The sequence below is a fragment of the Enhydra lutris genome, unplaced genomic scaffold, assembly GCF_002288905.1.
Source record: "Enhydra lutris kenyoni isolate GAN:26980312 unplaced genomic scaffold, ASM228890v2 scaffoldscaffold44, whole genome shotgun sequence".
NCBI classification, from domain to species: Eukaryota; Metazoa; Chordata; class Mammalia; order Carnivora; family Mustelidae; genus Enhydra; species Enhydra lutris.
This window is the reverse complement of record NW_019154128.1, coordinates 9,538,270-9,553,265: the sequence shown is the minus strand read 5'-3', so window position 1 is coordinate 9,553,265 and position 14,996 is coordinate 9,538,270. Positions and strand designations below refer to the sequence as shown.

Sequence of the window (14,996 nt, the reverse complement as noted above, 5' to 3'; positions counted from 1 at the left end):
ACTCAAATTGAGTGCAGCCACCTAGAAAGGAAAAAGTGAAGGAAAACATGCTAGCTTAGAACCAAGTATCCAAGGAGAGAAGGAGGAGGAAAAAAAAAAAAAGATGTGGAAGCTCCTGGTCAAGCCACTGGGACAAAGACTTGCTTTCTCTCCTTGAAGGGGAACTATTACTCTAAATTAAAAATTGCCAGTAATGTCTCCTCCCCTGGCATCCAGACTTGAAAGTATAATAAAGACACAGGAGAATCAAGTTTTAAAGAAAAAGGTTTTTACCATCAAAATAGCACTGTCCAGCAGAACTCTCTGTGATGATGAAAACGTTCTCTACCTGTGCTGTGCAGTCCAATAGGCACTTCCCACATGAGGATGTTGAGCACTGAAATGTGGCCTTCTCTCTAATTACAGTCACATTCTGGGGTATCGGGTATTAGAATTTCAGCGTACAAATTTTAAGGAGACACAGTTCAGTGAAATGTGGCTAGTGCAAAAGAGGGACTGAATTTTCATTTTATTTGTAATTCATTTCACTTGAAATGCTACTGCCTTCACTTAGCTCCCAGTTCCCATATGACAACACTTTAGATCTTTATGTCCGCCTACACGGTCGTCGAGTTTCTCTGAGAATGGCTGAGGGCCCAAACCCAGCATGGGCTGAACCAGGTGCAGATGGTCCTCACGGTAGGGGCACAAACGTGAGGTGAAAGGCCTGGCAAAGATCTCAAAGAATTCACAGAAACAGGCTATTGCAATTAAAGAGTCGATGGGGACGATCCTTTCTTTGACTAAATAAACAGATCTCATTAGGTACTTATTTGTTAGCGTAACATATAATCACTATTCTGCAGAGTCCCCGAAAACATAAACTGACTTAGTGTTTTCTCCTTCTCGTGTAGCTACGATAACTGTGTACAGGGTGCTGGACACACTGTGTGCCAAGTAAATACTTACAGGCACAGAGGGCCAGAGCTTGTAGAGGACAAGTGAGGTGTAATCATCCTGAGTTTCTTCTGGCTATTGGTTAGAGAGCAAAATTTCCCTAAAGCATGTTCCACAAGATGTTAACAGGCACTATATATTCATCTTCAAATGTCTGTAGGAAATTATTACTTTTTAACAAAGATAAATAAGTTTCTTTATTGTAACAATTCTCAACTTTTACTAAGCGGGCCCTCCACCAGGGATGGTTCCTGCGTGCATGTGAAACCTTTTTAATTCCCCGTGCCCCCCCACCCCGCCCTCCAAAGAACAGCCCGCATTCTGTAGAGCACACTTTGGGAAAAGATGATTGCAACACCATCTTCTACACAGGCCTAACAACAGTGCAAAGCAACATTCTGCATGCCTTTGTGAAAGGTTCTCAATCGATCTGATTAAGAATTTGGGAATTTGATAAAATTCAAAAGACCTATGGAAATCACGAAGAATTGTGGGTATGAAGAAGAGAGGAGGCCACATGGGAAGGTGGCTTGCCAGAAGGAGCCACTCTTGCTGCCCTCCCACTGTATTTCAGACATCCCTGAAGAAATACAAGGCTATACTTAAGAATTTTACCAAGACAGGGAACTTCACACTTGCCCTTCAAGAAATAAAGTCCTTCTAGCCAGCAAGCAAACTAAAGTGAAATGTTCAGGAAATACACACTGTGTATAAACAAACAAACAAAAATCATTCGGTTCAAAGATGGTGTTACACTGAACTGTGTCTCCTTAAAATTTGTACGCTGAAATTCTAATACCCGATACCCCAGAATGTGACTGTAATTAGAGAGAGGGCCTTGAAAGAAGTAATTAAGATAATGAGGTTGTATACAAATGGGTTCTAATCCGGTATGACTGCTGTCCCTGTTAGGAGAGGTTAGGTAGGACAGAGACACATAAAGAAAAAATACCATGTGACAATACAGGGAGAAGACGGCCAATCTACAAGCCAAGGAGAGAGGCCTCAGAAAACCACCCTGACAACTCAATCTTTGACTTCTAGCCCCTAGAATCTTGAGAAAATAAATTTCTGTTACATAAGCGGTGGCATTTATTACGGCAGCCTGAGCAAGCTAACGGAGATGGCTAGCACAGGAAGTCCGAACACACAATTCACATGCAGCTTTAAATACACTGTACCAGCTCCTTCTTACAGAAGCCTGCAGTAAGATGTGTTATTAAAACTTTGAATTTTACTGTCTAAAACTAATTTGCTAGTTTGAGTTTAGAAGATTATTCTTCCAATTTAATCTCAAACTGACAATCAAAATGTCCTATTTCACATTTCTAACACTGACACATTCTTTTAAGTTATTTACTGGGGGATCAGGAAGCTTTAAAACTAACCTACTATAAAATGGCATTTTGGTCATTTACTATTTGATAGCCTATAACAAATTTCTAAGTGCTTCAGATTTATTTTTATAAGATTTAAGAATATACATCTAAAAATTTCAGTAAATCCGCTTTTCACAGGCAAATGAATCAAAAAAACTTTCACTGAAAAGGTACGGTCTTGAATTTTCCCCACCACAAGAAGAGTGTGTTTTTAACAAATAGGATTATCTGAAACAATATCAAAGATTACCACATGGTTTAGAGAAATTTCTTAGAAAGAGGTATCTACCATAGCAAATCTAAATATTTAATAAATGTGAAAGGAACTATCCTGTAATTATTAACTGTGAAATGAATTGTTCTACAAAAAAAATTACATCTCCTCAAGGTCCCAAAAGGGCAACTGTTTTTCAGTTATCATTAATTATATTTGATGATTTCTCTATGGAAAGATATTTACAAGCTAGGTTAGCCACACAGTAACCACATAACAATATAAAATAAACATCCTGGCTCTTAGCAGAGAAAGGTAGAGATGGACATTTTACTTCTACCTCTGATTTAACACAACCTAATACTTTGTCTTTAGGTTTTATTCTTCCTAATAGGATTCATGTATTTTCTACTTATACAGCTATTTGCTTACTAAACTCAGAAACCTGTCATGAGCCCACCAGTATATTTTTATAAACAGAGGAATCGATTCTCAAAACTTTTTATTTAGCCTAGAAGTACAAAATTTCAGTTAAGATTTATTTAAAAGACCAAAAGTCAACTTCATCATATTCTTTTTAAAATGATTGCTAGGAATTCCCTGACCTTGCCATTTGAGAAATATTTAAAATAAAATATGTGAGAAATAGAAATAAAAGGTAACATTCAGGTCCTGATTAGTCAACCGAGGGGATTACTTACTGAGGAATTCCAAATTCTGTTATTCATGGCACTCAATCATGGATGATAAAAAAAAAAAATTTAATTCACATGTTTTGGAACAGAGAGTAACATTGTAAAATTATGAAAAGCACTAATAGATATTTACAACCAAACAGAGTTACAAAGCAAAGATCTATATTTACCTGGTAGATTACTAACTAGCTGACCTCTGATAAAATCATCTACTTCTTCTGGTTTTAAGTGGTATTGGCCATCTGGTTTTGCTTTTCGGGTTGCCATTCTAGCAAGGAGAATATTAGAACCTATAAAAGTTTAAAAAAAAAAAAGTTTTCAAGAAATATTCACCACAGTTATTTTTAAATTAAGATTCTTAACAAAGACACCTACAGACAAGTTACCTATCAAATTTCTTTCAAAACCAATGAAAATAAATAATTCCCAATTCTGATCATTTCAAACAGAGTACAAAACTAGCAGAATTTTGTTAAACAGGACATATAACCTGCATGGATACTGGATAGAGGCTTCCCTTTGCTTCCAAACTGAGTGTCATTTCAACACCTCCTACTCTGGTAGGAGGGGAGAAAGCAATCCCTAACCTTATGATCGGAGATGCAGGCACTGGGGGTAACGATGAGAAATTCCATCACCCTGCCAACCAGTGTGTCCAGGCTGAACAGGGAAATAAAGCCAAAGGCATGCTCCTGGACTGGGGGGAAAGGGAGCCTTAAGAACCCGAAGTCTCACTATATAATCAGAACATGTGCAGTGGAAACCAAGGATAGGCAAGACTTATAAACAGAGAGGGACAACGAGGTCCCAGGTGGGGTGTGGACATGGAAAAGTAAAGCAGAGCAGAGCCAAGACAAGGGGGAGGGGGGACAGAGAAGGTGTCAGAGCCCTGTAAGAGGAAGAATTTATGGAAGACATAAAAAGGACATGCCTCAGTTTTACAGAAGACTTTTGTAACAGCTATGTGTTTTCCTAGGGTAAATATGTAGATATTCATGAAGAGAAAACGTTCTGCAAAGTCACAGCAAAATGATAAAAGTGGTGAGTTGTGGAGAGGCAAAAGAGGTTGAGGAGTGGAAATATCACGTGGGATTTTCATTTTAATTAATGACTGAACTTAAAAGAATGTACTCATATTGTCACACCTGTAAATTAAAAAGAACTTTTTAAACAACTAGAACCATGCCAGATACTGGAATACAGATAATAAGCCCTTAAATGAACACTGAGGGGGCGCCTGGGTGGCTCAGTGGGTTAAAGCCTCTGCCTTCGGCTCAGGTCATGATCCCAGGGTCCTGGGATCGAGCCCCGCGTCGGGCTCTCTGCTCAGTGGGGAGCCTGCTTCCACCTCTCTCTCTCTGCCTGCCTCTCAGCCTACTTGTGATCTCTGTCAAATAAATAAATAAAATCTTAAAAAAAAAAAAAAAAAAATGAAAACTGAGATCTGCAGGCCAAGCACAGGGGAGTAGAAAGGTAGGCTAGCTAGAACTGGAGGAATGCTAAGAATGTACTATTCATGTTTTTTATTTTCTGTATGTTATGATGTTTTGATATCTTAAAACTCTTGCTGGCTGGGAAGAGATGGCCCTCCCAGGGCTAGCTGGTTTTTAAGGACAGAACACAATTACCTCCCTTAGGAGCGCACCTCTCACATGCAAGCCAGCCACCCCCAACCATCTCCTCATCAAGCTCACACACAAAGACAGTATTTTCCTGCCTTAAATCATCCAGGCAGGACACCAGGCAACTAGTACAAAGAGATCCCCGTTTATAGTTCTAAGTCCACAGGATTATCCAAAATAGTGAATCCAAAGCTGTTTATTTTATCCAGCTTTTCCCACAGAAACCCCAGTAAAGGTTCTGGCCTCTCTCCTGCTTCAGCCTCATGACCAAAACTGGGGGCTTCCCCATGTGGCCCTACGTGGTACAGCATTGCCTTCTCCTCTTCTCAGCAAGTGTAAGGAATAAAAACCTGTCCACGGCATTGGCTGCTCTGTGTCATCACTCAGCTCCCTCCATAAAGTACAATTCCAAGGGTACAAATGAGATAGGGAACTTCAGGGGAAAGAGTATTTCTGAATGAAAACGGAGAAGCAGTAGTTGGAAATGACAATGACAAGCTGAGAGGAAGTCACATCTACCGCCCGAGCCTGGGAGATACAGAGTACAGGAGCAAACACAAGTAAAAGAGGTATCCTGGCAAGAGCTACTGAGGATATGTTCCAAAAGGAGGAGGTGACTCAGGGAAGCTGAGGCATCTGAGAGGCTCAGAGGGCACAAGTGCAAGAGCCAACGAAACAAGGAAAACTGATGGGAGAGGCTGAGGAAACAAAGCACAAGGATTAAAGATAAAACAGACAAGAGCTGGGGAGAGATAACACCATTACTAAGAGCCACTGGTAGACTAAGGGTGACTTCTGGAACTGAGAGGGAAGGAAGGACTGGTCAAGCATTCTAGGAAGCTAACGTTTCCCAAGTAACTGAATTACACCAAGTCTCACAATAACACTTAATTCCAAATCCCCCCCCACCCCGCCCAACCACCCTGCTTTAAAGGAAGCTTTGGCTCACTTAAAAAGAATGTTTACAAATATTGAATTCACTTCTCCCCACTTTTGAAAAACTAGAAATATTCCAACTTGTTTATCCCAAAGACAGTATCATCATCAACCATTTACTTGCCTTTCTAACACGTCTACCTCACGTACTGCACAAATTTGAGCAATGCTAAGAAGGGTCTTAGATGTCAGAGGTCTATGCAGTATGGTAAAAAAAACAAAATCTAAAAAATCACTCCTAAAGATTAAATGATATCCAATGATCATAAAGCAATGCTTTGAGTAAAGGAAAAGGTACAAGATAAGCTGGATACTAACCAATTCCAACGGAGGCCGCACATTTCGTCTGGTCTTTGATTTCCATGCGGACAGCATTTGCAAATTCATCAGGAGTAAGTCTGGTCTCTGCAAGGATCTCCGTGATGTCTACCAGTGCTTCATCACAACTGACAGCTTCAATGTTATGAGTGTAGCTGTCAACACAAAGCAAAAGCAATGCATCACTCAGCAGCTTGCCCTTAAGGAGACACAAATGTGGCAAAGTCCAGTCTTCCTCTGGCATCTTTTATTACATTTTCTTTTAAGACTTTTTAAAATGCTAAAAAGTATTAGCATTTTAATTAAAGTGGCCCAAGTGCCATTATTAGTCACCTAACTTTTAACTACAGAACTAATTAACTGGTATTTTCTTTTTCCATATTAACTACCAAAAATATAGCAGAAATTATCATTTCAGTTTCCCTTATGCTGAGGATACCTTTGTAAAGCTCTGAATAGCTAAAAGGAGTGGGCGAATTAGAACTGTCATAACATTTAATCTAAAAACTGTTCAAACATGGTTTACCAGAATCCTGAACAGATTAAAAAAATCACATAAATCAAGTAATTGATGATCTCCTAAATAAAAATACGATTAAATACCTTTTACTGTAGCAGACTTAGAATACAGGATATAAAGGTCAATCACCCCCAAATACCTGTCTGAAAGAACACCAACTACATTCCCTGAATGTGGAAATACTGTGGGTTTTGATCACGATCTACTGACACAAAGGACTTGTTTTAATTAGCTAGAGAAGAGGAAAAGGAAGAACAGAGCTGTCCTATGGCTCCAAAGCTAATTAAATATGCAGAACACAAATGGAAGGCAACCAGAAATGCCTCAAGGTCAAAAACGTACCTTCAATAATCTAGATGGTAACGTAGACTATGCCTTGTCTCACCTACATCTTGCTGCAGGTTACAGATCGGAATAACTGGCTGATTCATTTAAGAATAAATATCTGTATTCATTTAAGAAATGAGTGTTTTGGGGGCGCCTGGGTGGCTCAATGGGTTAAAGCCTCTGCCTTCGGCTCAGGTCATGATCCCAGGGTGCTGGGATCGAGTCCCGCATCGGGCTCTCTGCTCAGCAGGGAGCCTGCTTCCCTTTCTCTCTCTGCCTGCCTCTCAGCCTACTTGTGATCTCTGCCTCTCAAATAAATAAATAAAATCTTTAAAAAAAAAAAAAAAGAAATTAGTGTTTTATTACACTTAAATAAAGGGTGAAATCTGTAAGAGCAGAAGGGTATACCTGGCAGGAGGAATTCTACCTCCCAGTGAAAGCTGCCCGAGGTGTGGAGAATATGAAACCAAGGATTTCCAAAGGATGTGAAAAGAGTAACACTGTGCCATTTTTTCCCCCAAGTATAGCCACATGCCACTGACAGTGTCTCCTCAGACTAAAAGGATCTCAGGACTAGTACGTGTCATGGCTCTCTCTCAAATCCTCCTGATGTGAGATTCAGGCAGGCAGCTGCCTGAATGCCATGATGCTTGGAACACAGAACACGGGAGACCATATCCAGCTCAATCATCCACTCCCAGCCCTCACTTGGATGCTTCTCTTGAGCTCAGCTCTGGAACAGGATTTAAAAAGCACACTTTCCACTTGGTAACACCAACATTCACACAGGTGAGATCTTAAGGACAGCTGTGATTATTAATGACTTATTCAGCACTCAGACCTACATACTAATACTAATGCAAGATAACTTTCATCTATTCCTTGTATTTTCTCTCTCCTGCTCAATAGAGAGTGCATCTCGTTTCTCTTTGTAGGACCAGCTGTATTAACAACTATTTGTACTTCACAGATACTCTATAAATATTCAAAATCATGCATAAGAAGGGAGAGGAAGAGGTGAAGACAGAGGTGCAAGACGTATCTCTTAGAACATTAATACACTCCAAAGGTCAACGAACCTTGGCCTACTGTCCAGATGCCTGTTTAGGTAAATAAATATTTAATGGCACACAACCATACCCATTCACCAGTGTATCTGTCTTCACTTTAAAGATTCTATTTATTTATTTGACAGACACAGATCACAAGCAGGCAGAGAGGCAGGCAGAGAGAGAGGAGGAAGCAGGCTCCCTGCTGAGCAGAGAGCCTGATGCAGGGCTCGATCCCAGGACCCTGGGATCATGACCTGAGCTGAAGGCAGAGGCTTTAATCCACTGAGCCACTCAAGTGCCCCTGTGGCTTTCACTTTATACAGCAGAGTTGAAGAGCTGGAACACAGACCTTATCTAGCTCTTTATAGAAAAAATATTCCATCTTCTGCTATAGCGTATACACAGCCTGCCATGACTTATTTTAAATTTTGAGCTTTGAAATATACCTGTACTATAAATAAAAGTTAATCTTTTCTCAAGCCAACTAATCAACCACCCACAAACTATTGCTAAAAACTAAGTTTTATAAAAACTAACTTTTGGCATACCTAATGATTTTAGAAGATAAATGGTTTTAGAGTCTCTACTTGTTAACCCATCAGTTCTATAAACAAAACTATAATTCAAATGTAATAAAAGAAAATAAGGCTAAAAAATGCCAATCCTTTGTCAGTCTGCTTCCAGAGGAAGAAAACGAGAGCCATGAAGTTCTACAGGCAGAGAATCAATTTCCACTGACATCAGGAAGCATCAGAACAGTCTGAGCAGTGCCAACATGTCCCTTAAGACTGAACTACTGATTATTGGGCTGACTGAGGAAAGGGCTCCTGAAAGAGAGAAGCATCCAGCAAAAGTGGCCAGGACACCCCTAAAGAACACCAGACCCTCTTCACTATTAGATAAAAGAAGAAGAAGAAGAGACGTGGAAGTGACCACAGTGTTTGCTGTACCTTGCCAGTGTTTCATACATTGTTCGTGCAACTTCCTTATATGCATGAAAATCATATGGAACAGCTTGAAGACTGGGACAAAGTTGTTTAGCTTGCCCAAAAAACATTCCATTCCTGATGCCAACTTGTCTAGAGAAAGAATAAAACACAATGGAGGTAAGACTAGGACTAATTTTCAAATGCTTAATCAAATATCAAGTGTTGACAGTGTCTTCCCCATGCCACCAATATACAAATTTCACTTAATTCTCATTAGGGATAAACAACAAGCATTAAGAAAACTAGTAAGTTTGATTTCCTCCCAAAAGAAAATTGCACAATGGTCTGATTAGTGTAAATGACATGTAGATGTACCAAAATGTTATTAAAAACCAGATTTGGCTCTTGTCTGTATCTGAAGCTTTCTCCAAAGACTCAGACCTCTGGCCCCTTTGCAGAGATGCCAGCATGCCATATGCTGGTGATATCACAACCACCTCAGAGCAGGAATGTACTGTCAAAAGAGGTTTTCTTCCCCTATCACATGGCACAGTTTGGCCAGGATTCGTCCCCCAAAGACAAAGAATATATACGAAAGAACTACACAAAACAGTGCTATGTGACAAACAGACAAAATGTACTCATCCTATTACCACCCAATTCCCAATTGACCAATTCCATGCTCCTGAAGTGGCTCCACAGTGGTTGAGATGCCAACAGCATTGTATATGGTAGCATATCACTCTGGGCAGGAGCCAGGGTTCCAGAACTTTGAGGGACCTAATTGAAAATGGTAAATTTTAAATCTTTTGTGTGTCTCAATGCCCCACATTACCTTTGATATTTGGAGCACTCGGCACAAAACTATAATCATGGAATTATACTTAATTAGTAAAATTCCATTTGACCACTTTGCCATGAATCAAGAAAAAAAAATACCTCAAAGTAAAAGCACAAGCAAAATAAGAAGCACCATTTCACCAGATTATATGCTCCTATGTAAATACAACAAATAGTTATTCTATACATTCATGCAATAAATATTTACTAGGCTTTAATTACTCAGAGGTCTCTGGCACCCTCCCCATCTCAGACCACAACTGAGAGCCACCACGGAAAAGAATGCCCCAAGTTATTCAGAGGTAAAGGCAAAATCATATGCATTTTTTATGGACAGGAAAACAGTAATAAATTATCTGACTGCAAAGCTCTCAGTAGATGACAAATATTCTAACAGGAAGGAAAAGTGACAGTGAAAGAAGTTACGAGTGACAAACAGCATGGTGAAGAATATTTTTTCATTCATTCAACAAAAATTTATGTCTTGGGCATTTTGTGAGGTGGTAGGCAAAAGATGGTGAACAAAACAGACCCCATGATGTTCACAAGGATGACCCTGCACTCACCCAGCACAAGTCAGATTATAATCAATGGACCTTATTTTGTAAGGCAGAGAAGTATATATATAATAGTTTTGAAGTCTATATAAAATCACATACAATTTAAGACATTTTCGATAATGCTGGGTATGTAGGATCAGCATGCAAAAGCTAAGCTTACAAATTAAAGGTAATTACTCATTTTTTGAAAAATGTGTTACATAATTGTTATAACATTATATTTACTATAATTTTTTCCACTTATTCAAAAATTTTCAAGGGCATATTACTTAGGAAAACGTAATACAACTACTTATGTACTTGTGCACATTTACAGCTTGGAGAGAAATGCTTAGGAGCCACTAGAAATGGTAAGGAAATTATAAACAAAAAAGGAAAATTAAGAGATTTCCTGTAACTAAGGGAAGCAAAACACTCGGAGTTGGTAGTTGGGAAACTGGATTTGTTTCACAGAAAATAAAGGAGTAAAGGCAAATATCCAACAGTCGGAAGTGACTTTTTGCTACGGTGACTTATCTACTTCTGTCAACTAGGTCCCATGCAGGAAAAACCACCAATACTCCATCAGCGTGTGCTACAGAAAGCAATTATTCTCAGGCTTACATTGCACATGTAGGTCACTGTCCATTCAGCGTGTTAACAGGTATCCGTATCAATAAATACAGTAAAGCATCCTTAGAAATCATTTAAAAATTATTTGATCTTAAAAAATATGTGATTCAAGGATATTTGTAGATCACTACGTATTCATCTGCCTATCTACCTTCTTGTTCTGTATGAAGCTTGCTCTTTCTGATAAGCAAAACGAATAACAGTAATGCATATTCTAGCCTTTGTATATACATCCTACCTCTCCATGAGTTCTACCATCTCGTGGGCACACACCATCCTTTGAGACCCATGATAAGTCTGTGTCTATCGGAAATTCATGAATGCATAAACCTGGGATGATCATCCCCACAATCTAGTCCCCACTCCAGCCCCAGAAACATTTCTCTGATGCAACTGTGGATATACATATTTTTAAAAAATCTTCTCACCTAAGGAAAATATAATTACAGGACAGCCACAAGAAAAGGGTATCTAAGAACTGTTTTCTAGAGACTTTTATTATCAACTGCTTTCTACAAAATGAAAATCATAATTAAGAAACGAAACCCCACTGCTGTGGGTTGTGTGGGCTTTTTTCCCTCTTAACTTTCAAATTCCTTTTCTCATCACTTTATGTATCTCCTTAAAACAATCACCAACTAAGCGTCTTGCCTTTGGCCTATATATTGTCACCCCAATTATTCTGCATTACATTCAGCTTGACAACACCATCTCTGATGCAACACGACCACAACATCCAAACACCAAAAGCGCCTAGCACCTACACAGCTGTGGCTACTTGAGTCCAAAGCCCTCAGGAACAGGAAAATACTTTCACCCCTGAGGCGGACTTCTTATCCCTCCCACCCAACCTACTTGGTGGCCAGCACTCAGCTTGGGGGTGCCGAACTAGAAGGGACATCCTTCAGGCAGTACAGAGGGTGGGGCTTTCATTTCACCACCAGCTGAGCAGAACTCAAACACTGACAGAGCATTCCCAAGCTTCCCCACACCCTCCAGATGTGAAATCAACTGTCCAGCCACCAGATCCACACATTGTCACACAGTAACTCAGTGGGGAAAAAAAGACTAGCCTTACTGAGCACAAAACAAAATCAGCTCTGAACTGCCTGGGCTAATAAAAAATCCAGAATGCATCTGGTATTTGTCTTATCATTTTTATTAAAGTTTTCAATTCTTGGGCTACATTACCAACCAACAATGAAAAAGGTTAAAATGTAATTTTGTCAATAAGAAAGGCAAAGTCAGTCCAGGAGTAAAAGTTCCACATGTCATAAATGGAAAGTAATTTAAGTATTTTATAATTATAAATGTCTGATTATAAAGTTTTCTTAAGTATCTTTTTAATAAAATAACTGGCAAGATTTTAAAACTATTTCAGTTAGATGATACTGAAATATTTTTTGTTCCTATTAGACCTCCTTGAACAATCCCAACTTTTAATCAGGACTGAAAAATGTTACATGTATCAAATCATTATGTTGTACACCTGAAACTAATATAATGTTGTATGTCAATTATATCTCAATAAGAAAAGTATGAATGACAAAGCCATAAATAAAAAAGACTGAAATATATAACTGGTAGAGGACTCTGTTTATTATTAAATACTTTAACATTTGCCAACAATATGTAAATACTTGCTGTGTTATAAAGGTAAAAACATCTGTTCAGTTATCAGGAAAGAAAAACCATAAAGACTGTTCTTTTAAATTAATTAATTCAGGGACACCTGGGTGGCTCAGTTGGTGAGCAGCTGCCTTCATTCAGTTCAGGTCATGATCCCAGGGTCCTGGGATCGAGCCCCACATCAGTTTCCCTGCTCAGCGGGGAGCATGCTTCTCCCTCCTACTCTGTCTGCTACTCTCCCTGCTTGTGCTCACTCACTCTTTCTCTCTGACAAATAAATAAATAAATAATCTTTTTTCAAAAAAATAATCAATTCATTACCACTCCCTCTAGTTTTACAACTATTACAATTGATTATTTTTAAATGATTCTTTTTTTTTAAGTATGAGGAAGACATACATATGTCTGTTTCTCCTTGTACTGAAACAGCCCATTGTACTGAGAGTTAAGCTTATGGTAAGTTAGAGATCTACAGACAAGTTTGTACTAATGAGTTGACAACACTCTACAATTTTAAGTGAGGAGATTATTGGGTATACCAATACAAAATCATTTACTTGTAATTTAATAGGTGATCCAGTTTTAACATTATTGTGAAGAAAATACTAAGTGTTAGAGGAGTTTTAAATTACAAGGGATTTTTCTTAGCTATAAAAAAGAATGATTAGACCAGAAGAACGTTAAGGCTCTCTTCCATTAAAAAAAAATCTAATTCTCTGGGGCACCCTGGTGGCTCACTTGAGTGTTCAACTCTTGATTTTGGCTCATGTCATGATTTCAGGGTCATGGCATGATTTCAGGGTCATGGGATCGAGCCCCATGCTGGGCTCTGCACTCAGCATGGGAGTCTGCTTGGGATTCTTTCCCTTCTTCTCCCTCCCGCTCTGCCCCTCTCCTCATCAACACTCTCTCAAATGAATAAACAAAATCTTTAAAAAACTTTTTTAAAATATCTAATTCTTTAATTTCAAACTTCAAAAAGATAATGGTTTAAAAAAGACATGATCCCGAAGTTCTGGGACCAGGCCCCACATCAGGCTCCCTGCTCAGTGGGGAGTCTGCATCTCCCTCTTCCCTGCCCCTTGTCCTGCCTGTGCTCTGTCTGTCTCACTCTCTCAAAAAAGTAAATAAAATCTTTAAAAAATAATCTTCAAACGACAATGTCCAATTTCTTTTGGTTTCCACTGTTGGATGTACTGATTCCTCAGGAAACTACAGTATTTATTTAAAGTCATCTAGCATTTGTGAAAGGAAAAAAGAACTGAAGGGATGAAGCCCTGAAATATTTCTTCCCATAAAATGTGTGTAACACAGGTCTGACTGGCACATCTGAATCCACTTCAAAAGAGTCTGTAAAAATGATTAAGTAACTATTTATTAGGATTACAACACATTTAATTTCCACATACCTGGCTTCATAACTACAAGAGGCAATTTCAGCCTTTGATAAAACAGAATCAATCCCATTTGCTTGTGCAGAATCTTGGTTCTCCCACAACGATGAATCTGGTATCTCTGCTTTAAAAATATAAAATTTAATGATTATACATTAAAAACTTGTTTTTCTTCACTTTCATTCAAGAAATATATTTTCCATTCCTTTCATATACAAATGCTTAATAAATTCGAAATATAGTTACATCCATTTGTACTGGTCTTACTTAATAAAAGAAAACCTAGGGGCACCTGGGTGGCTCAGTGAGTAAGCCTCTGCCTTCAGCTCAAGTCATGATCTCAGGGTGCTGGGATTGAGCCCCAGGTCAGCCTCTCTGCTTGGCAGGGAGCCTGCTTCCCCCTTTCTCTCTGCCTGCCTCTCTGCCTACTTGTGATCTCTCTCTGTGTCAAATAAATAAATAAAATATTTTAAAAATAAAGAAAGAAAGAAAGAAAGAAAGAAAACCTATAGCTCTAACATGGGTTACTTCCATTATAAACTTCACCAGTGGTCAGACAAAAACACAATAAATTCAAAGTGTTGCGTATGAGTAAATGTTTGTTTGGTCTGTTGTTGTTGTTGTTTTTTACAAAATGTATCAAAAGACAAATATAAACTATCCCTTTAACAGTCTCTTGAGATAAAAAAGGATGAAAAGTTATCAGGATGACGAATTCCCTCCTATATTCTCGAAAGGATTATACAGCTCCCTGAAATGGGAAACAGTTAAAGGAAAATACATATTTCTCTGAATGTTCTTTGCTGTTTCCTAAATAAAGTACCTGCAAAACTGAAACCTACTTAATACCACGAACAACAAACGCCAACTTCCTACAAGTCATTCGATCAAACAATTCAGTAGGTCACATATCTCAAGAGGTTTCATCCTAAATTAAAGAATTTTCTTTTGAACACACATCAGGTAAAAGAGCTTCATAATATGCCCCCCTCACAGTAAATTCTACTTAATGGTTTAACAACACATGTTGAAT

At 38.7% G+C, this 14,996-nt stretch overlaps 1 protein-coding gene across 10 annotated transcripts in view; it reads right to left on the bottom strand.

The window, feature by feature from the left end:
* The window catches only part of LOC111155910 (REV1, DNA directed polymerase), a 95,229-nt gene that overhangs the window by 14,611 nt on the left and 65,622 nt on the right, over nucleotides 1-14,996 (bottom strand). For 9 of the 10 annotated variants that reach the window (XR_002641162.1, XM_022516375.1, XM_022516377.1 and 6 more), the window contains 4 exons: nucleotides 13,979-14,087; nucleotides 8,950-9,078; nucleotides 6,101-6,255; nucleotides 3,395-3,514 (listed from right to left, as the gene is read on the bottom strand). Coding sequence is in view for 9 of the 10 variants with exons in the window: in XM_022516375.1 (XP_022372083.1) it covers nucleotides 3,395-3,514; nucleotides 6,101-6,255; nucleotides 8,950-9,078; nucleotides 13,979-14,087 (513 nt within the window). In the remaining variant the exon portion in view is untranslated. The remainder of the gene's footprint in view (nucleotides 1-3,394; nucleotides 3,515-6,100; nucleotides 6,256-8,949; nucleotides 9,079-13,978; nucleotides 14,088-14,996) is intronic. The other variant, XM_022516376.1, reaches the window with a different exon arrangement.